The sequence below is a fragment of the Bos javanicus genome, chromosome 1, assembly GCF_032452875.1.
Source record: "Bos javanicus breed banteng chromosome 1, ARS-OSU_banteng_1.0, whole genome shotgun sequence".
Classification (NCBI taxonomy): domain Eukaryota; kingdom Metazoa; phylum Chordata; class Mammalia; order Artiodactyla; family Bovidae; genus Bos; species Bos javanicus.
The window spans coordinates 69,511,719-69,533,145 of record NC_083868.1 but is presented as its reverse complement, the minus strand read 5'-3'; the positions used below and the strand labels follow the sequence as shown (position 1 = coordinate 69,533,145).

At 44.8% G+C, this 21,427-nt stretch overlaps 1 protein-coding gene across 2 annotated transcripts in view; it reads left to right on the top strand.

Moving 5' to 3' along the window:
* The window catches only part of ITGB5 (integrin subunit beta 5), a 116,174-nt gene that overhangs the window by 18,574 nt on the left and 76,173 nt on the right, over positions 1 to 21,427 (top strand). For both annotated transcript variants that reach the window (XM_061410773.1, XM_061410784.1), the window contains exons 3-4: positions 163 to 367; positions 10,847 to 11,096. In XM_061410773.1, coding sequence (XP_061266757.1) covers positions 163 to 367; positions 10,847 to 11,096 — 455 coding nt within the window. The remainder of the gene's footprint in view (positions 1 to 162; positions 368 to 10,846; positions 11,097 to 21,427) is intronic.

Sequence of the window (21,427 nt, the reverse complement as noted above, 5' to 3'; positions counted from 1 at the left end):
ACTCCGTGAGGCATTTGGGGTGGGGGTGACCATCTTGTCCACTTTTGGGAAATGGACCATAGAGGGTCCATGGTCGAGGGGTGATGATGAATCCACAGCCTGAGGTGCTCTGGAGCCATCCTGACTGCCCCCTGCCCTCTTCCCCTGTTTCCGTGCCTCCAGGACTTCGGCAGCCTGCGGTCGGTCACCTCCCGGTGTGACTTGAAGGCGAACCTGATCAGGAATGGCTGTGGTGGCGAGTTCGAGAGCCCGGCCAGCAGCACCCAGGTTCTGCGGAGCCTGCCGCTCAGCAGCAAGGGCTCCAGCCCAGCGGGGTCCGATGTCATCCAGCTGACACCACAGGAGGTCACGGTGACCCTGAGGCCCGGTGAGTGCCCTGGGGTGGGCCAGTTCAGGATGGTGGGAAGAGAAGCCTGGCAGGGGAGGGCGATGGGAGGCATGGCCCAGACCCCGGGAAGGGAGGGCCAAGGCCTTTGGGATAATAAGAGTATCTTTGCTATTTTAAAAATTGTGAAATATACGTAACATAAAATTTGCCATTTTAACCATTTCTAAGTGTGTAGGTCAGTGCCATTAATTGTACTCCCCGTGTTGTCTAACCATCACCACTGTCCATTTCCAGAACTTTTTTCTTATCCCAGACTGAAACTCTGAACCCATTAAATGCTAACCTAACCCCTCAGTCCCTCTCCCCCTCCTCACTGCCCCCCAGTCCCTGGTAGCCACCATTCTACTTTCTGTGTTTGTGAATTTGACTACTCCACATACCTCATACAAGTGGACTCCAATACGTTTGTCTATTTGTGACTGGAGCATTTCACTTAGTGTAACACCCTCCAGGTTCATCCATGAGGTAGCATGTGTCTATTTCCTCCATTTTCAAGCTGAATAGTCTTCCATTGGCTGTGTAGATGCAGTTGTTTATCCATCCACCCATGGATGGGCTCTTCAGTTGTTTCCACATCTTGATTGTTATGAGTAATGTTCTTATTTTCGATGGGAGGATGCTGGTATGTTTACTCCTTAGTCCATGCAAGTTTCTAAGGGAACGTGCTACCTCCAGGACAAAGTATTTTTTCCTGTCAGCAAATTTGAATCGGTGGCATTCTGAAGTGACAGACTTGCAGAGTAGAGATATTTTTTTCTTTATGACCTTGGAACCTCTGCCTTGGAGTTGATGGTGGCATAAGGGGACTAACAGTTTGCACACACACTATGTGCTAATTACTTGACCTACCCAAAGGTAGCAGGCGTAATTTTACACCCGAGGAGCTGTGTGCTCAAGGGCTCGCAGGCAGAGCAGCGAGCCTCGTTCAGTGTTGGGTCTTGTGGTTGCACAGCTCACGGTTTCTTGCTCACCACTTTTCTCGCCTCATATTCCACACATGAGGTCCCTTGTGATATCAAGGGAGGATGTGAACATGGCCAAATTAGAAAGTATCACTTGTTGAGAGAAGGCAGCCTTTTCCCCCCGAATCCCGTTGACTTTTAGCCTCTTGTCCTTTCTCATTGTCTAGGAAGCCACTCGCAATAACCATTTCCAGATGGTTCGTTGAGACTTCGGGGTGGCTGGGGCTGTGGGAAGATGAGGGGTCTGGTTGGCTGTCCGGGCTTGGGTTCTGGCTCTGTTTCTAGCTCGGGGCCCTGGGCAAGCGGCCCCACTCCTTAGCATCTCAGGGTCTTTGTCACCTTCATTCCTCATAGCCCTATTCAGGGGCTTAAATGAGACTTTCTGTTTAAATACACTGTAAGAACTTTAAATTACTGTTTTCAGAGAGTCATGGCCAAAGATGCAGATTTTGGAGACAGCCACATCTCTATTTGGATAGAGATTCTCATATCTCAGAAACAATCTAGTGTGGCCCTGCACATCGTAAGCATTCAGTCACGCTTCTTCCAGTTGTTAGAAAGGACTCTGAGTCACCGTGTGTTTGAGAATGTCTCATTTCACCTACTGACTTGGCTTGGAAATAAGAAACAAAAGAAGGTGTCAGTGGCCCTGCTGGACATAGAGCAGTGTGAACTGCTGCACAGCCCAGGGCTTAGTGCTGGGGTTAGCTCAACATACTGTTCTTACAAGTCATCTGACTGGAAGGGACACTCGGAACCTTTAGTGAGGTTCCGAGCTGAGAGAGAGAAAGGAGCCCTTACAGAACTGTGCGAGTGGGTAGAAAAGAGGAAGCCGAGTGGGCAGATGTTTGATGGTGTCCTCTGGGGAAAGACGAACGCCTCTCCTCACGTTAATCTTTGATTCAGACTCAAGGTCAAGGGCTCTGACCTAGAAGGGGACATAGGCATCCTTGTAGATTAGTAAGTTATCAGAGCACAACGTATGATAAAAATGGTTATTGGCTAACATAAGTGGTGTATTTTCCTTTTTATCTTAAAAACTGTGTAACAGGCACTTCAAGAAAAGCCTTGAAAAATCATCCACTTTAACACTGTTTTCATTTTTGCTAGGTTTTCTGTCTTTATTTATGTATTCGTATTGTTCATATGTTTATGATGTATATATTACTGTGTACCGTTTTCAGTAAGTTTTTGAAAACAAAGACCAAAATTAACACCTCTAAAAGAGTTTGAGGGTCATCATTGAGGGACGTTTTTATTTTGGGAACTCCTCATCTAGAATTGCTCTGAGCCTGTGCTGCTCTCTCCAAGAAATATTCTTCATGGGGGTGAATCCTTATTCTTGAGGGTAGATTTAGTTTAGGGAGAAGCTGGAGGTCACACAAAGCCAAAGATGTCGCAGTTTCAATTCCAGTTTTTAAAATGAGAATTAAGGTGTGGCTCTAAGGCAGAGAGACTGTTGTTTGGTTTGAGTTATCAATTAGTTTTTGAAGCAGCCCCCAAAGAAATGACTTGAATAAGGGGATCCTCCTTGTGCAAAGTCCTCATAACGTTCAGTTTATGCGCAATGCTTATTTATGCACAAAGGTCAACATACACTCAGTTAAAGAAAGAAAGCAGTCTTATTTGGTATAGTTACATCTCTCACTAAGCATTGTGATTCAGTTTCCAATATTGAAGATAAAAATCCATGATTCTGTGTTTATACAATATCATGATGTGAGGACTGTGTGCAGCTCTGGTCCTACAGAAGGTGCAATAATGGAGAGCCCATTGCAGCCTATAGAGATGAAGATAGAGAATTGGAGAAGAAAATTAGTGAAAAGTGAGGAGGAGACCTGATGAAAATCTGAATTCCTAGAGGCCTAGAACCTCATGAACACGTTTCTTTTTCAAATATAGAAACATGTGATGCCAATGATGCCTCTTAAAATTTTGAAAATTTCAGTATTAATAAAGAGAAATACAGGCAAACCCCAAAAGCAAAACATTTTCAAGATTCATTGATGCTGTAGCATGTATCAGGACTTCATTCCTTTTTATGGCCAAATAATGTTCCACTGTAGATGTATAGATATACCACATTTAGTTGTTTGGGGGAAGAGAAGAATAGTGTGTTGTAATTAGCAACACTTTCAGTTTACCAAGTGCATACTTATTTCAAGGTAATGCCCCTCTGACTCTGGGCAAGGCATTCAGGTATGCAGTGATTGATTTCTCCATTGTGTATTTTAAGAAATGCTTTTGTGTCTCCTTTGCCCAGCTCTCCCAGACCTCATGATAGGTGTTTGTTGAGTGAAATGTGTAGCACTTTATTAGCTTTATGCCAGACTAGTCAAGGACAGGCTTCAGCGCTATATGTGAGGCACTTCACCTAGGCAAGGTTATTATTCCAGAATAAGCCTGGAAGAAAAAGAACAATTTTCCCTTTTTTTAAGTAGAATTTAAAAAATTTTATTTTGTTTTTTAATTGAGAGATAACTTGCATACTGTATAATTTACCATTTTAAAGTATACGATTCAGTGGTTTGTAGTGTATTTGCAAAGTGGTACAGCATCACCACTATATGAATCCAGGATGTTTTCATCACTACAAAAAGAAAACCCTGTAGCCTTTAATACTCCTTATTCTCTCCCTCCCCACCACATGCACTCAGCCCCTGACAACCACTAATCTGTTCTCAATCTCTGGGGTTTTGCTTACTTTTCATTTCATTTAAATCACATAATATGTGGTCTTTTATGTCTGGTTTCTTTCACTTAAGCAAAATATTTTCAAGATTCATTGATGCTGCAGCATGTATCAGGACTTCATTCCTTTTTATGGCCAAATAATGTTCCACTGTATATGTATAGATATACCACATTTTAGTTGATGAATATTTGGGGCTGTTTTCACTTTGGGACAATTATGACTAATGCTGCTGTGAACATTTATGTACGCATTTTTGTATGGACATATGTTTTCAATAATCTTGAGTGTATAGCTAGGAGTGGAATTGCTGGGTCATATGGTAATTCTGTGTTTAACTTTTTGAGGGACTGCCAAACTTCAAGCAAGATTTTGTATAAACACAAGATCATGTTTTCCATTCTGTTTCCAATCCTGGAAACTGTATGTCAGGATAACAATCTTAAAAAAAACCTTAATGAAGAACATAAAATCCCTAAGAAAGAACATAAACTTTAGAATAAAGCATACTGAAATGGTGAAAAGCTAGGGGTGGAGCAATTAGAAAGGGTTTACTTAAGTCTTGATTTGCCTCAGTCCATTAGTCTCTTAAAAAATGACCTCTGATTGGCAGCTTTAAAGCATTTTTTTTTAATGTTTTATTTTGAAGTAATTTTAGAGTCACAAGAAGTTGCAAAAATAATAGAGAGTCCCTGTGTACCCGTCTCAGCTTTCCCCAAGGATAACTTGTTACGTAACTGGAGTGCATTATCAGAGCCAGGAAACTGCCCTGGGACTGTACTGTTAACTGCAGAGGATGGGTTGCTTTTGAGATGGGCTTCTTTCCATCCCTGTGTACACTGCCTCTCTCCCCTCTCTCACATTCTGATTGGAGATGGCACGTGCCTGACTTGGATATTGCGTCTGCTCCCCAGACTGACAATGCACACACTTAAAAACACTTGATGATGGGTGGATAGTGCTTCGCTGTGGGCTGAATGTTTGTATCTCCAACATTCATATGTTGAAATCCTAACCCTCTAATGTGATAGTATTAAGAAGTGAAGTGGGGCCTTTAAGAGATGATTGGGTAATGGGCTGGAACCCTCATGAATGAGATTCGTGGTATAAAAACAAACCCCCCAAACCCCAGAGGGTTCTTCTGCTTGCTTCGGCAGGAAGTCTGTAGTCTGAAACCCAGAAGAGGGCTCTCATCAGAACCCAGCCACACTGGCCTAGTCTTGGTCTTACACTGTTGTTAATTGTGAGAAATAATTTATGTTGTTTATAAGCCACTTGGTCCATGGTACTTGTTATAGCAGCCCAAACTAAGATTATTTTCAAGGAAACTAAAAATGCTGAGCCCTAATTGCTTGGCGTCAGGTACTGTAAAGGTTAATAACGTCTTCTGATAGTTCCATCTGTCGAGTCAGAATTCTGAGGAGGGGGAGTAGCGTTTGGTGCAGCACCCAGCCTTGTTCTGGGCCAGGGAGGCAATTCTTCATTATGGGTCTGGATTTAATTCTGAGTCTTAATTGCCTTCTGCTTCAGTGAGCAGAGAGCTGGGTGATAGTCTTAGAAGTTATGTGCTGGGGCCCTAATTCCCTGTTCAGCTGTAGTCCATTTATAATGTAGCTGATTTTAACGTTTCTTTCAATTTCTAGCACAGAAGTATAATTTTAAGGAATCAAAAACTACTTGCAATGGGGATAGTGAGAGTGTTTATCTGTTAGATGCTACTTTGTCTAAAATATTTGAACACGAGTCAGTTTTAGGGAAACCAAAAGTTGTTGCTAGAATTCTCTACGTTCATTTTCTGGGAATGTTTGTCATCTGGTATATGTTCCCAGGAAAAATAACTTTTCACTTTTTGTTGGAGGGAAGACAGAAGAAAGCTTTAAAAGTACATTTCAGAGGCAATGCTGGTAGATACTTGATTATGGAGGGAGAATCTACACTGAGGAGCCAAGCAGTGGCATGAGTTCTGTGCAGAAACAGCTGAGGCTGGCTGAACTGGAAACTGGAGGAACCAGAGGGGCTGCAGGAGTAGCCGTGTCCTCACAGGTGTGAGGTGATCAGCTTTACTTTGGGGTTTGTTTTATCCTATTTCTCTGATTCTGCTGCTGGGCCCAAGGTGGGGATTTTGTGGACTGGCCCCAGAGAAGAGGGTGACAGCCACACAGGGAGAAGAACCTGTAGGGGTCTTACGGGGAGAGGGAGGAGGGGGACGTGTGGGCTGGGCTGGTGTCACCAGAGACAGGCACAGACTGAGTGCCCACAGTGGAGGTGAGCCCGGGTCTCAGCCTCCTGTACTCACAGGAGGTGGCGACTGGTTTAATGTCTCGGGTGGTGCCAAACTGGGCGGCTGGATGTATTATTGAGTGTGTCTCAGTGGCTCAGATGGTAAAGTGTCTGCTTGCAATGCGGGAGACCAGAGTTCGATCCCTGGGTTGGGAAGATCCCCTGGAGAAGGAAATGGCAACCCACTCTGGTATTCTTGCCTGAAAAATCCCAGGAACAGAGGAGCCTGGTAGGCTCCATTTCATGGGGTCGCAAAGAGCTGGACACGACTGAGTGACTTCACTTTCCCTTTCAAGTGTACTTGGTTCCAGAAGTGTACTCAAAGATGGAAAAGGTGCCCCAGACCCTCTCCTGGCAGGAGGTGCCCCTGGCCTGCAGCAGCAGCTTCACCTTCAGTCAGCTAACCCTGGGGCTCCCTCATCAGGGAGTTGGGACACTGTAGCTTAACTCCCACACTTAGCACCCACGCTGAGAACTGGTCCAGAAGTGTCAGTCCTTCCAAAATCTGCTGTTAATTGAGTCCAAGCTTATATTGCTTGCTGTGTAACAGGCCAGTAAATCAAGAGACAAGTTGTTGGGACAAGGAATAATGACTTTATTCAAAAAGCCAGCAGACCAAGGAGATGGTGGACTAGTGTCCCAGAGAAGCATCTTCTCTGAATTAGAATTCAGGCTTCGTCCCTAATGGCTCAGCTGGTAAAGAATCCGCCTGCAATGCGGGAGACCTAGGTTTGATGCCTGGGTTGGGAAGAGCCCCTGGAGAAGGGAAAGGCTATCCACTCCAGCATTCTGGCCTAGATAATTCCATGCACTGTATAGTCCATGGCGTCGCAAAGAGTTGGACACTACTGAGCGACTTTTGCTTTAACTTTTATACTAAAAGGAGAGGAGGCAAAGGCTTAGTTCCCAGCAGGCTTCAAAGGAGATGTTTTAATTTCTTCCTTCCTGCAGCCATTCACAGGTAAGCCTGGTTGGGATGTTTCTTTCGAGCAGATAAGCAATGGTACCTGGGAGGCAGGGTTCCCTGAGATGGGCCAATATGTGTAATTTAAGTTTATAGACAACATCCCTTTTAATTTGTGACAAAGGTTCTTCCTCGATTACATTGACAGAAATTCCATTATTGTCAAGGACTAGTGAGGAGTTTGTAGCATTTAAAATCCAGCATAGATAAGATAGCCGTAAACCCTTATTTTGAACATTAATGATTTAACCCTTTTTCATATATTCCTCCATTTTTGGAAAACTTGGAGAGAAATTTTTTTTTTTTTTTTTTTAGCATTTGCAGCCTCCCTTTGGGGAGGGGTGTGTGTGTGTGTGTGTTTTAGTGATCAGCTTCTCTTAGAATTTACTGGCAATAGATTTCTTACTTCAAAATAGAGAACCTCTTGCATACAGAGAGACCTATGTATCACATCTTGTTTCTCTGTTTGCCTTCATGTCTGGAAAATTTGGAGTTAAGTATAATACCGAAGGCTGTTAGCCATTCACACTCAAGTTTTTGGCAGAATGTTCTGTCTCTCTTTTTAGCCCCACAGGAAATTGCTTTAATAATTGACTTTCAGGGGACCTGGGGTTGAAGTTTTTCTTGCATAGGAGCATTTGTACAGTGTTTATATATATATGTGTGTGTATATATATAGAGAGAGTCTCCTCCACACCCACAGTAATGAACATCTTCCCCATTTTACTGATCTAGAAACTGGGCAGCAAGTTTAAAGGAGCCTGAGGTCTGGAATCCTTGGTGACAAGGTCTGGATTCCAACCTGGCTCTTGCTCTCCAAGGCTAGTGTCTACTTCTCTCCCGTGGATGCCTCCCAGCCTCCATGAATCCAAGCTGGTTCCCTGTTTCCTGGTCCTAAAGTGCTCATCTGTTAACTGGTCATAATCCCCCCAAAGGTGGAAGCAGATTCTGGATTAAAGAAGATGTAGCTGGGAACTTGGGGGAAGGGCACAGGTCAGAAAACCAAAGAAGACCCTGCAAAGAGGTCATAGGCTTGGATGGAGGGGACATGTTCGCAGGCCGCCGCCCCTCCCCGACTGTGGTGTGGCATCCAGGGATGGGAGGGGCCGTGTGCTGAGAGCTGCTCTCTCTGCCTCATGGGAACCAGAGACAAATACTGTAGCAGTCCGGAATTCATTCTGGAAGAAATCTCGAACATTCCTCTGAGTCAGACTCCAGTGGTTTTTTAAAAATAGACTCATACCAACAGGCAGCCCAAACTACATCAATCTCCAGGTGGCTTGAGCAGCACATGCAAGGACAAGTCAGGGGAAGCAGGCTGGGCTCCGCCACTCAGGCTACAGTGGTAATTATAGTAATCATTCTGCATTTGGGCAGGCCTTCACTGCTTGCAAGACTCCTTCCCACGCGAGTGCTTCATAGACTTAATGCTGGGTGCCGTTATTGCCATTTTACAGTTAAGGAAATGGAGATTTGAGTGGCATCCCTAGTTGAGGGGCAAAGCTGGAATTTGGACTAAAATCTTTGGGTCCTTAGATTCTTCACAGTCTAATTAATGAAGTATGCCTCGTCTGGGATGGGAGGAGGGGAGGGAGAACAGACCACTGGGTCTCCCATCCTGCAAGTTCAAGAAGGCTTCAACCCACTGGTTGTCAGCTAGAGGTGAAAGATTGGTTCCTCTGAAATGTCTCTGTGGGCGTATGAGGTGTGGACCCTCATGTGGGAGCAAAGTCACCTTCGACATTGCACCTCTGAACACAAGAGAGTACATCCACATTTCAAACGTGTGTGGGCAGTTCTACGCAAAGAGTTCAAAGACATCTCTTGGTGTCTCTGGGAGGCTAATAATTTTGATGGCAGATAGAATCACCTGGTAGGATTTACTTCTTGAAATTATGTCTGAACAGTGTGTTTTTAGAGGTTATGAAATGATGAAGAATCATTGTCCTGGCATGCATTCCCCAGTTACTGCGCTGACTTGGGCCTTTTTGCACAGCCCTTGGGGCAAGCTTGCAGAGGCCACGCCTCCCAGACACTGCCTTTTTCTCTTTGTTCTTTTTCTCTGAATCAATTTCTTTTTCCTTTGTCTGTTACTGTCTTATTATAGAACCAAAAACCGTTTTCTCTCTTATAGCTGTAGATAAATCTAATAGTTTTTTTTTTTTCTTTTCTTTTTGATGGTGCTAAAATTTGTAATACTCTCCTATTTATAGATAATTTATGATAATGGTTTGTGTCTGCAATGTCAAATATGCCCTAGAACTAAATACTATTGTTTGCTAAATGGCTAGAGAGGTAGAAATAGGTGACACAATATAAGCGTAAACATTTTTGCCCTTGTGGGGTTATTTTAAGTAACCACCTTTGTTTTCCCCCTTTCTCTTGCCTTCTCCTCTCTCTTGCCACCTGAGTTCTTATATCTGTACCCTTCTTTTGTTCATTTCTTCCCTGTTTTCTGTTTCACACACACCTTTATAGTCTCCTGGCCATACTCCCACCCATGTGGTAGGTGGACTACTTCCACCCAGTTTGTGTCCATGGAATTGTCTGATTCACTATCCACCAATTACCTAAAGTCATTTTTGCTGAGAAAACAGAACACTGCTAAGGAGACTCATTCTTAAAGAGTTTCCTTAAAAATTGCTGAGCCCTGTGTGTGAAAAGAGTGGCTTCCCTAGTGGCTTAGATGGTAAAGCATCTGCCTACAATACGGGAGACCTGGGTTCGATGCCTGGGTGGGAAAGATCCCCTAGAGAAGGAAATGGCAATGCATTCCAGTACTCCTGCCTGGAAAATGCCATGGATGGAGGAACCTGGTAGGCTGTGGTCCGTGGGGTCACAAAGACCCCATGTGTGCAAAAGGAAAATGCCATGGATGGAGGAACCTGGTAGGCTGTGGTCCGTGGGGTCACAGAGACCCCATGTGTGCGAAAGGAAAATGCCATGGATGGAGGAACCTGGTAGGCTGTGGTCCGTGGGGTCACAAAGACCCCATGTGTGTGAAAGGAAAATGCCATGGATGGAGGAACCTGGTAGGCTGTGGTCCGTGGGGTCACAAAGACCCCATGTGTGCGAAAGGAGAATGCCATGGATGGAGGAACCTGGTAGGCTGTGGTCCGTGGGGTCACAGAGACCCCATGTGTGCGAAAGGAAAATGCCATGGATGGAGGAACCTGGTAGGCTGTGGTCCGTGGGGTCACAGAGACCCCATGTGTGCGAAAGGAAAATGCCATGGATGGAGGAACCTGGTAGGCTGTGGTCCGTGGGGTCACAGAGACCCCATGTGTGCGAAAGGAGAATGCCATGGATGGAGGAACCTGGTAGGCTGTGGTCCGTGGGGTCACAGAGACCCCATGTGAGCAAGAGGAGAACCTAGAGCTGCATCCTTAGCACCCGTATTCCATCAGTCACTGCTTCCAGGAAAAAGATGTCTTCCAAGAGGCACACGGTCACTAAAGAAAAGTCGCAGGTGGACCGGCTTTGAAAGCAAAACCCATCCCTTCCGCCCCAGCAAACTGGATGACCTACCTCTAACACGCATGGTCTCTCGGTTGGCACAGGTGACAAGACTGCATTCCAGCTGCAGGTTCGACAGGTGGAGGATTATCCCGTGGACTTGTACTACCTGATGGACCTCTCTCTGTCCATGAAGGATGACCTGGAAAACATCCGGAGCCTGGGCACCAAGCTAGCTGAGGAGATGAGGAAGCTCACCAGCAACTTCCGGTTGGGGTTTGGGTCTTTCGTAGACAAGAACATCTCTCCTTTCTCCTACACAGCGCCGAGGTACCAGACCAACCCATGCATTGGGTGAGTGACAACCACCCTTCTGTTGGGTATTTAAGGATGGAGAAATGGTTCAGCAGGAAGACTGACCCTAAAGAAAGGCCTAGGGAGGTCATATCTGGGTGGGGGAGGGAACCTGGCTTAGGTGTCAAATTTGCTGAAGGATGTTCTGGCTCTGTTCTCCCTCTGCTTGAGAAGAAAGAAGTTGTTACAAGGTTGTGTAACACTACAGTGATGATAGCTCATTTGTTTTCCTGCCTGCCTGACACAGCAGTGTTTTCTACATTAGTGGATTTTAGAGAGTGTTCTCAGGAAGTGATGGACACCGATAATCCGGAGCAGGCAGAATAATTTAAACTTTCCCCTTGTTTAGAGTAACTCAGGTGTTTGGAATGAGTGAATTCAGTCTGTTCCTATTGTTTATATAAATAACTATAATTACCTTGACAAAACAAAATGAAAACCCTGCCCTTTATAAGTGTGATTTTTTTTTTTTCTAACATAAGTACTTGAATTAGAAAAGATTTGACACATTATTAGAGAACAGCAGTTTCTAACTACGGCAATGAACAAATCTAAAAAATTATGTAGTGACTCAAGCTTGATGGAAGTTTATTTTTTGAACTCATCTAAGGGCAAATGGGTCTCCTGATCAGTGGGTACCTGTCCTCTAAGCAGTGACTTGGGACCCAGGCTCCATTGGTTCATGTGTGGCTTGTAAGGTCATCGTGCCTCGAGGATTGCTCCTAGGAGGATACTCTGGACCAGAAGAGAGTGGCCTCTGCTCCTACATTCGTTTCTGTAGTGCTGGGTTCTACAGGGAGGCTGGGAGCTAGGTTAGCTGTGCACAGTAGAGGAGATAAATGAGTTGATGAATAGGTTTCTGCCCTGGTACATTTGTGTATTGGAGGTGGAGGATCTCTTCCAAACACAACCTCTGTGAGGTGGGTTTGTTCAGATGGCAAGACTATGTGGTGTGACAACAATGAGTGATAACCTTCAACTTTTTCTTATCTCTTCTCCATATTCAGCTTTGGTTAGGCTTTGGCATCTGAGGCCCCAAAACAGTTACTAGATAAGGAATAGGTAAGACTTAAGTTCTTACTAAGTGTCAGGCACCCACTGTACTTCATACCTTATATGGATTGTCTCATTTAAATTTCCTAGCAATCTTTTGAGGTTTCTAAAGTAGAAATGAGCTGTAGTTTTAAGATAAGGAAAGTGAGGCTTAAAAAGAATAAATAACTTACCCAAGATTATACAAATAGTAAGGGGCTTCCCTGGTGGCTCAACCAGTAAAGAATCTTCCTGCAGTGTGGGAGACCTGGGTTCAATCCCTAGGTCAGTTAGATCCCCTGGAGAAGCGAATGGCAACCCACTCCAGTATTCTTGCTGGAGAATCCCATGGACAGAGGAGTCTGGTAGGCTACAGTCCATGGGGTTGCACAGAGTCGGACATGACTGAGGGACTAGCACTATCTATCCACACTTGGAATATGAATCAAGATGAACTACTTCCAGAGTCTGTTTCCATTAATGCTTATTTTTACCCCGTCCAAATCACACCACTGCACAGTTGCTTTATTTGAGTTTCAGTAATAATACAGTGAAGATCGCTCAGTAGTGTCCGACTCTTTGCGACCCCATGGACTGTCTACCAGGCTCCTCTGTCCATGGGATTTTCCAGGCAATAGTACTGGAGTGGATTGCCATTTCCTTCTCCAGGGAACTTCCCAACCCAGGGATCGAACCTGGGTCTCCCACATTGTAGGCAGACGCTTAACCGTCTGAGCCACCAGGGAAGTCCAATACCCATTCCCAAACCACCCAGCCTTCAGGGCACTTGCATAAGGGTCATGTATCTATGCTGCAGTAATAAGCAATCAATCCCCAGATCTCAGTGGCTCAACACAATGAAAGTGTATTTCTTGCTTGTACAGAATCTCGGGAGAGCTGCTTTCTGTTGCAGCTCTTCTTCAAGGGGTGACTCAGGGATTCAGGCATCTTGTGATGTCTTTTGATTCTTTGTTTCCTTGACTTTCCCTGAAGGGGAGTCTTAAGCCCCTGAGCCTGTCTGTCCTCTTGGCTCCCGTTCGGCAGCCTCAACAGTTTTCAGGTCTGGTTTGGGCTGGGTGGGGGGAGGGCCGAGGTGATAGTTATGCTGGTATTGTGTGTTCTGAAACCTTCATCCCTCTATACATTCTTCTGGAAGTTAGCTTCCAGATCTTCTTAGATCTTCTCCGGGGATTGCAATAACACAGTGGTGGAGAAAACAAGAACAAATTTTAGATACAGATGATTCTGAGCGCCTTAACCATGAAGAGGTACTAGGTGTCCTCATTTGCAGGGTTTGGCTTCCTCCTGGCCACTGCTGGCTGTGGTGTTATTGTTACTTTGGTCCTCTCCCCGAGTCCCCTGCGCCACATCTTTTTGTTGGAGTTCTGTTACTTGCCAGGAGCAACAGCATCTTAATCAAAAGTTTTTTCAGTTCATCCGGAATGGTGATTCTTTCTGTTGCTTTTCCTCTCTGCCCTCTGGCTGGGCCCTGTCTCTGGACAGGCAGGGTGTGTCTGTACTTCGATTCTTCTGGGGACCATCGGCGAACTGTCAGATGCTAGATTGGAAACTGGCAGAGGATGAAGGGCTGGCTCGGGGCCCTCAGCATTGAGTATTCAAGGTTATTACACTCTCATTCAGAGCTGCTTCTCCAAGCCCTAGAAGGCAGAACCAACTGCAGACAGTAGAAGTTTTGACAGTGAGTACAAGGCACACTGACAGGCTGCTTGGGAGACAGGAAATCCGGTGAAAGAATGGGGGTTTGAAAGGAAACATCAGATCTGAGCTATGCAGATCCCTCCTGCCTAAGCTGGGCAGCACTTGAGGGAGTTGCTCCCTGAATCAGTGAGCAGGCTGAGATAGATGTCCTGCATCCAGGCAGTGGACTCTGCTGTCGCCTGGGTGTCCTCGGAGATCTCCCGCCACCTCTCGGAGAGAACAGAGCGAGAGGATGTAGGCAGCTGTTTCTGCCCTTGATCCGGCCTGTACATGGGCTTTGTTTGCTTTCCTAAGTGTCAATGGCACTGTAAATTAGTTACCGACAGTTAAGATAAAAGATTTAACAAAGAATGGCCAGGATTTCTAGGTTTTCTCCAAAAACTAGGAGGTCTGGTAAAGCAGGCTGGTTTCACATGTTATTAGCTGCCACAGTCCCTACCTCTCCCTCTTGTCTCCCAGCTGGTCTCATTCACTGGTTCTGTTACTGGGCCCTCTCTAGATTCTTGGATAGCAATGCCATAGAAACAAATGTTGCTCCCATAAGACTCTTAGACAAGCAGAGCTTTTTATTGAAAGGATAGCTTATGCATAAGAAAGAAGGTGGAAAAGAATGTCAGTTCCCCAAAGACTGTCTGATAAGGGGTTTTAAAGGCAGTGTGAGGGAAGAGGGGCTGTGGTTTGCCTGATGAGCTTGTGCTCAGTTCTTAGATTGGTTGGCATCAGGGTGAAGTTTTGAGCATCATCACCCTCTGTGTGCCTGCAGTCAGCAGTTTTCGGCTTGTGGAGGGGGCGGGGCGGGCCTGCTTCCTGCAAAAACAACTTAGGAATGTGTGTCAAGGTTTTATCTGTATCTTTTGGGGAACTGGGAGTTTGGCAATTCTGCTAGGTGGTGGTTTTATGGTTCCACTTTTGTCTTTTGGAAGCCATGCACAGACAATCTCATGTACAGAGATGGAGCTCATCTTTTATGCCTGTGGGTCTTTAGTTGTTGTCTCAGAAGCCCAAGCTTTTAGGCGCTGTTCCTGGTCTGTGAAGCCCACTTGCTCAAGGCCTTTCGCTCAGTTCTGTTCCAGAATGGCTGTACTCTTGTCTCCCTGTCTCATCTTGAGTTCTGTGCTTGGCTCTGTAGATGCTGTCTGGGATCCTTGTCTGTTCTTTTCCTTCCACTCACGTGGAAAGAAGATCACAGTGTTCTCCCCCAGTGGTACATTCTGTAGGTTTTTCTCCCTATGATGCTGGAAGCAGCAGTAGTAGCCCCTGGGAAGTTCTGGGGAGATGGGGGTCAGGAGGAACGATCTGACCACCTGTGCAGGACATCTCAGAAGAGAACCAGTTTCTCATGGGGCTTTCCTAAGGTGTGTCCCTCCTCCTGCTCCAGACGTTTCTGCCAAAGGATGAAAATCCTAGACTTATCTTCTCCCATCTTAGAATGAACCAGAAATGCCAGAACTGAAGTCAGTAGTACTAGGGCTGCCATAAGAAGAAAAAACAAAAAATAGTTTAATCATCAGATTAAAGAACTGTTTAATTCTTTAATCAGAGTTTCTGAATTTAATCAGCAGCTCTGGGTATTAGCAATACTGTGTTCCTATTCTATTCTGGGTGATAGGAATAGTGTCCTTGGGAAGAGTCACATCATATTCACTGATACAGGATTTGACGGATTAATCCAGCCTGGTATTTCTGGTTCTGAACCTTTTTCTTTTGTTAGAGGTATAGAAGCAGCTCATAGAAACAGACTATAGAGTGGCGGTTGCCAGAGGCTGGGGATTTGGGGGTGGGGGAAAGGGGGAGAAGTTGGTCAAAGGGTGCAGACTTCCAGTTATAAGGTGAATACATTCTGGAACTTTAATACACAGTGTGGTGGCGGTAGTCAACAATACTGTATTTGAAATATATAATTGTATACTTTAAAGTTGTGAAAGAGTTGTTAAATGTTCTCACGCCCACGCACAAACAGGGGAAGTACATATCTAAAAATCTTTGCAAATGAGATAAGACATTTTGTCTTTTATCATTTATATTTTTTTCCTTAACCCTTTGTATTTCTTCCAAGAGGTCATGGTACTCCTTTACCACCTCGAAGGCATTATTTTATCATCTTCTGGAATGTTCTGTGGCTGGTGAGAAGTCTGCTGTCCATCTAATGGTTTTCCTTCTCTCTGGTAACTTTTAATATTTCCCTGTTTTTTCATGTCCTATACAGATAGGCACTCCAGTATGACTAGGTTGGATTCAAGTACTTTTATTTGCGTTGTATAGAGCTTGCTCTGCTTGTTTAATTCGAGAGTACAGCTCTGTTCTTGAAGGTTTTCGGACATCTGATTGCCTCCTCTGATGCTCTTCGTTTTCTTTCTGACACTGCTAGATGTGTGTTGGAGCCACTCATTCTAAACATCATGTTTCTTAAGTTTTCTTCCATAATTTCTCTCTCTTTCTTTCCTTTAGCTGCATAATAGAAAATGTCTTCCAGTTTACCATTTTGTTCTTCAATTTTTAAAAAAATCTTTGTTTTATATTGGAGGATAGTTGAGTACCAGTGCTGTGTTAGTTTCAGGTGTACAGAACAGTGCTTCAGTTATATCTATACATGCATCTCTTCTTTTTCAAATTCTTTCCCATTTAGGTTATTACAGAATATTGAGCAGCATTCCCTGTGCTATACAGTAGGTCCTTGTTGGTTATCTATTTTAAATATAGCAGTGTGTACATGTCAGTCCCAAACTCCCAATCTACCTTTTCCCCCCCTCCCCCCTTCCCTGGAACCATAAGCTCCTACTCTTAAGTCTGTGTGAGTCTGTTTCTGTTTTGTAAGTAAGTTCATTCATATGTTTTTTTTTTTAGATTCCACATATGTGCCATGCTGCTGCTGCATATGCAATTTGTCTTTCTCTGTCTCACTTCACTTCGTGTGATAATCTCCAGGTCCATCCATATGGCTGCAAATGGCATTATTCCATCTTTTTAATGGCTGAGTAATATTCCATTATATATATATGCACCACACATCTCTTGATGGACGTGTGGGTTGCTTCCATGTCTTGTCTATTGCAAACAGCGCTGCAGTGCACATTGGGGTGCCTTCATCCTTTCAAACCATGTTTTTCTCTGGATTATGCATAGGAGTGGGAATCCTGGGTCATAGGGCATGGCAACCCTCTCAGTATTCTTGCCTGGAGAATCCCCATAGACAGAGGATCCTGGTGGGCTACAGTGCATGGGGTCGAAAAGAGCAGGATACGACTGGGTGACTAAGCACAGCACAGCACATAGTGTTTCTATTTTTAGTTTCTTAGGGAACCTCTATACCATTCTCCATAGTGGCTGTACCAGTTTGTATTCCCATCAGTAGTGTAGGGGGGTTCCCTTTTCTCCACATCCTCTCCAGCATTTATTGTTTGTAGATTTTTTGCTGATGGCCATTCTGACTTATGTGAGGTGATATCTCATTGTAGTTTTGATTTGCATTTCTCTAATAATTAATGATGTTGAGCATCTTTTCATACGCTATCTCTTGGCCATCTGTATGTCTTCTTTGGAGATATGTCTGTTTAGGTCTTCTCTCTCTCTTTTAAATTTATTGGCTATGCTGGGTCTTCGTTGCTACTTCGGCTTTTCTCTAGTTGTGGTGAGCAGGGACTACTCTCTAGTTGCGGTGTCCAGGCTTCTTTTGCCGTGGAATGCGGGCTTCAGCAGTAGTGGCACTTGGGCTTGGTAGTTTTGGTTCCCAGGCTCTAAAGCATGGGCTCAGTAGTTGTGGCATAGAGGCTTAGTTTTTCCGAGGCATGTAGGATCTTCCCAGACCAGGAATCGAACTCGAGTCTTCTGCATTGGCAGGCAGATTCTTTTCCACCAAGCCACCAGGGAAGCCCCAAAGTCTTCTCATTTTTTGATTGAACTGTTTGTTGTCTTATATTGAGCCACATGAGCTGTTTGTAAATTTTGAGACTAATCCCTTGTTGGTCACATCATTTGCAAATATCTTCTCCCAATCCATGGGCTGACTTTTCATTTTATTTATGGTTTCCTTTGCTGTGCAAAAAAAGCTTTTGCGTTTAATTAGGTCCCATTTGTTTATTTTTGTTTTTATTTCCATTAATCTGGGAGACAGCTCAAAAAAGATATTGCTGCAGTTTTATGTCAAAGAGTGTTCTGCCTATGTTTTCCTGTAAGAATTTTATGGTGTCTGGTCTTATATTTAGGACTTTAATCCATTTTGAGTTTATTTTTGTGTGTGGAGTTAAAGAATGTTCTAATTTCATTTTTTTACATGTTGCTGTCCGGATTTCCCAGCACCGTTTATGGAAAAGAGTGTCTTTTCTTCATTGTATAGTCTTGCCTCTTATGTTGTAGATTAATTGACCATAGGTGCATGGGCTTATTTCTGCACTTTTTATGCTGTTCCATTGATGTATATTTCTGTTTTTGTGCCAGTGCCTTGTTCTTTAGTTTTTAAATCCATGCACCGAAGTTTCATTTTTGAATTTGAGTGACAGTATTTTTTCTTTTTTTCAGACTTTTGCTTTTTTATAATATTTTTTCATAACCTTCTGATTATTTTTTCTCCCTAATACTATCCCATTCTAGTCTTTGGTATTTATTCCTTCTTCTCCTCAGTGTTTTAAATATGTTTGTTTTAAAGTGCTTTAGATCATTGTGCTATCTGTTTCTTGAAGATCCTTCAGTTGGTTGCATTTGCTACATTCCTTCATGGTGGTTCATTTCTCATAGGGTCTGTAACATTTTCCTTAGCTCCTCTTTAGAAGAGGTTGTTTTCCATCAGGGGATCCTATGTCCCAGGTATGCTGGCTTCCCTGCAGGGTGGTTTTTTGTTCCCTGCTTCCAGGATCCTCCAAGTCTCACTGTGGGACTAGTTCTCCTGTTTTGTTTCTCAGCAGGGGGGTTCCTTCCTTGTACAAGTAATGAATTCTGACTTGTTCAGGCCTGGGGTTACAATCTTTGTGGGTGATTCATCCCACCCTGGCCCTGGAGTGCATCTTCCTTGCTTCTTTCCCAAGCCAGGGGCTGGAATTTTTCTGGTTTTAATTTTAGTGACAGGGCAACTCTTCGTGGCCCACAGCTTTATGCAGAGAACGCTGTTCCGATGCTTGACCCTGCGTGGCTGAAGTCCATCATCCCTGATAGAACCTGGCCCCAAGCCCCAGATTCTCATATTGAAAACATTGAGGAGAAGAAGGAAGAAATACCAAAGACTAGAATGGGATATTATTAGGGAGAAAAAACAATCAGAAGGTTATGAAAAAATATTATAAAAAAGCAACCCAGTGTAACCAACTAGGGTTCTTGGCCTCCTTAAGCAATAGAAATTAATCAGAGGCCAGACGAGAAATTCAGGCAAGGCTTTACTGAGGTCTCTGCTGCAGCAGGGGCAAGTAAGAACGATCAACAGGTTCTCTTGCTTGCTTGCTTCCCGTCCCCCCACACCACCCCCCGCCCCGTTGGAGCCGGGAGTGGTGGTGAACTTGTACCTTATATGGGCTGAGGGTAGGGGAGCATCCAGGGGTCGGGCTGGAGGGGGGCTTAGGTGGTCTGCCCATCCCTTCAGTGGTATTGTATGCAAGGGGGCATGTGCAGTACCCTGCTTTTGCTCCTGACCCTCTGCTTTTTTACTCCAGGCTCTTCAAAAGTGGCAGATGGGTTTTTTGGACTCTTGTATCTTTTGTCCAGTCTGCCCCAGCTGCACATGCGCTCCGTCTTGCACAGTTTCTTTGTATTTTGTTGCTTGAGGAGAGATGTGTCCAGGTGCAAGCATTGCAGCACTACAGCAAAGGGGCCCAGGTCTCAGCCTGTCTGACAACATGCCATGGTGGGGCGGCAGAGGGCCCCTTTGCCACGAGATCCCTGCTCACTGCTTTTCCTGCTCACTACTTCCCACCTACTCTTAAGTCCATTCATTTGTGCAGTGCTTTCTTCTCCATTCCTGGCACCTGGGATTTCCCTGCGAAGCTTCCAGTCTTGGCTACATATTAACATTTTTCAAGATTAGATTTTTACACAGAAGTTCTCTTTGTTTAGAAGAAGAGGGGAGGTCTTTCTCTGTCAGCTCCAGGGTCCACAGTATTATTGTTCTGAAGCATTAGACTGTTTTCTGGATTTGCCTAGATTTAATGTCTTTAAATGGGATTCACTTTTTATACACACATGCGCCCCCAAGCTCTTTAAGCATATATATTTTATTCATCTTCCTGGTTCATCATCCTTAATTTAGTAACAATTTAGTAGGCCCTAAATCTGGGGTCCTACAGCAGAGACACAGGTTGGGGGGTGGGTGGGCTTCCTGACACAAGATCATCGAACACCCAGATCTTCAGGTTCCTCAGTCAGCTCTCCCAGGGGGAAAATAACTAGTCACAGGTGACATTATTTTCCAGTGACTGCAGAGACGTTCAACAGAGCCTGTGTGACAACGCTGTTTTCCTCTCTAAGAGGTGCCTCTGATTTGGTTGTAATAAAGTTCTCTGCAGTGAAGACTTCTTTCTGGTAAATGCATTCTCTAGTTCCTGATTATTAATAGTAATTCTCGCAGTAAAAATGTATCTATTTAACTGTCCTTTGCAGGAAGGGAAGGGAAAGGTGAAAAATGCTGATTTAGCTGAGCTTTTCTGGTTTTCTCATTGAACAGCAGTTGCTGTTCTGTTCTCCTCCCTTCCTCAACCAACCCCATCAGCCATAGCAGTAAATACCCGTAGTCCACAACCATGGGCCAGCGCAGCACAGGGTGAAGTTGCTTCAAGGGCGAGGAAGAGTCTGTGTACATTTTTTCCCTCCTGGGTCCCTCTATTTGCCAGATCACCACAGTGGGACTCACTTCCTATTTCTCAGCTCACTTCCTATTTCCAGCTGGGAATGCAATTTCCGTGACCTTTCTCTTTATGGCCAGTTGAGAATGGGAATATAAAGTTTGGATGGCCTGGAGTCATGGGTTATAGACAAGCTTGATCTGTGCAAATACAAGGGGTGGGGAAAGATTTAGGTGGAAGGAAGAGGGAGTAAAACAAAGGAAAGGCAAACAGGGACAGCCTCTGATGGTTCTCCTCATCCGGGAGGCACCACAGCCATTACAGCAGTGGGGTTGACCATCCACAGCTGGCTTGCAGCTGGTGACTGATGGAGCAGGTACTGAAGGACCTGAGAGGAATGGGGCAGCCTCTTAGAAAGCCCAGGGTTGCCTCTTGTGGAGGAGGGGAGCCTCTCAGACCTGCCCTGGCTGCCCTTCAAGGTGCAATTAGGCAGGAGCTGCTAGGTCCTGAGCCGGCTTCCCTTCCCATGCACATGGCTTGGATTGGGTTATGAAGCCATCCCCTTGTGCCTGTCTGTTAAGTTTGGTTTTCATCTTTATTCTGAAAGAGAAGCTTCCTTAGCATGGCCACAGATCTGCACAATCTGTCCAGCTGGCCGCCCAGCTGCCTCACTGCCCATCTTTGCTCTTACTCCCAGCCCTACGGTCTCGCTGGCCGCCCTCCGCCCTTGGGCTCACCTCTGCCGCAGGGCCTTGTATTTACTCTTCCCTCTCCCCCTGTATCTAGTGGACCTTCCTGGAAGCGGTGTCAAGCCTCTCA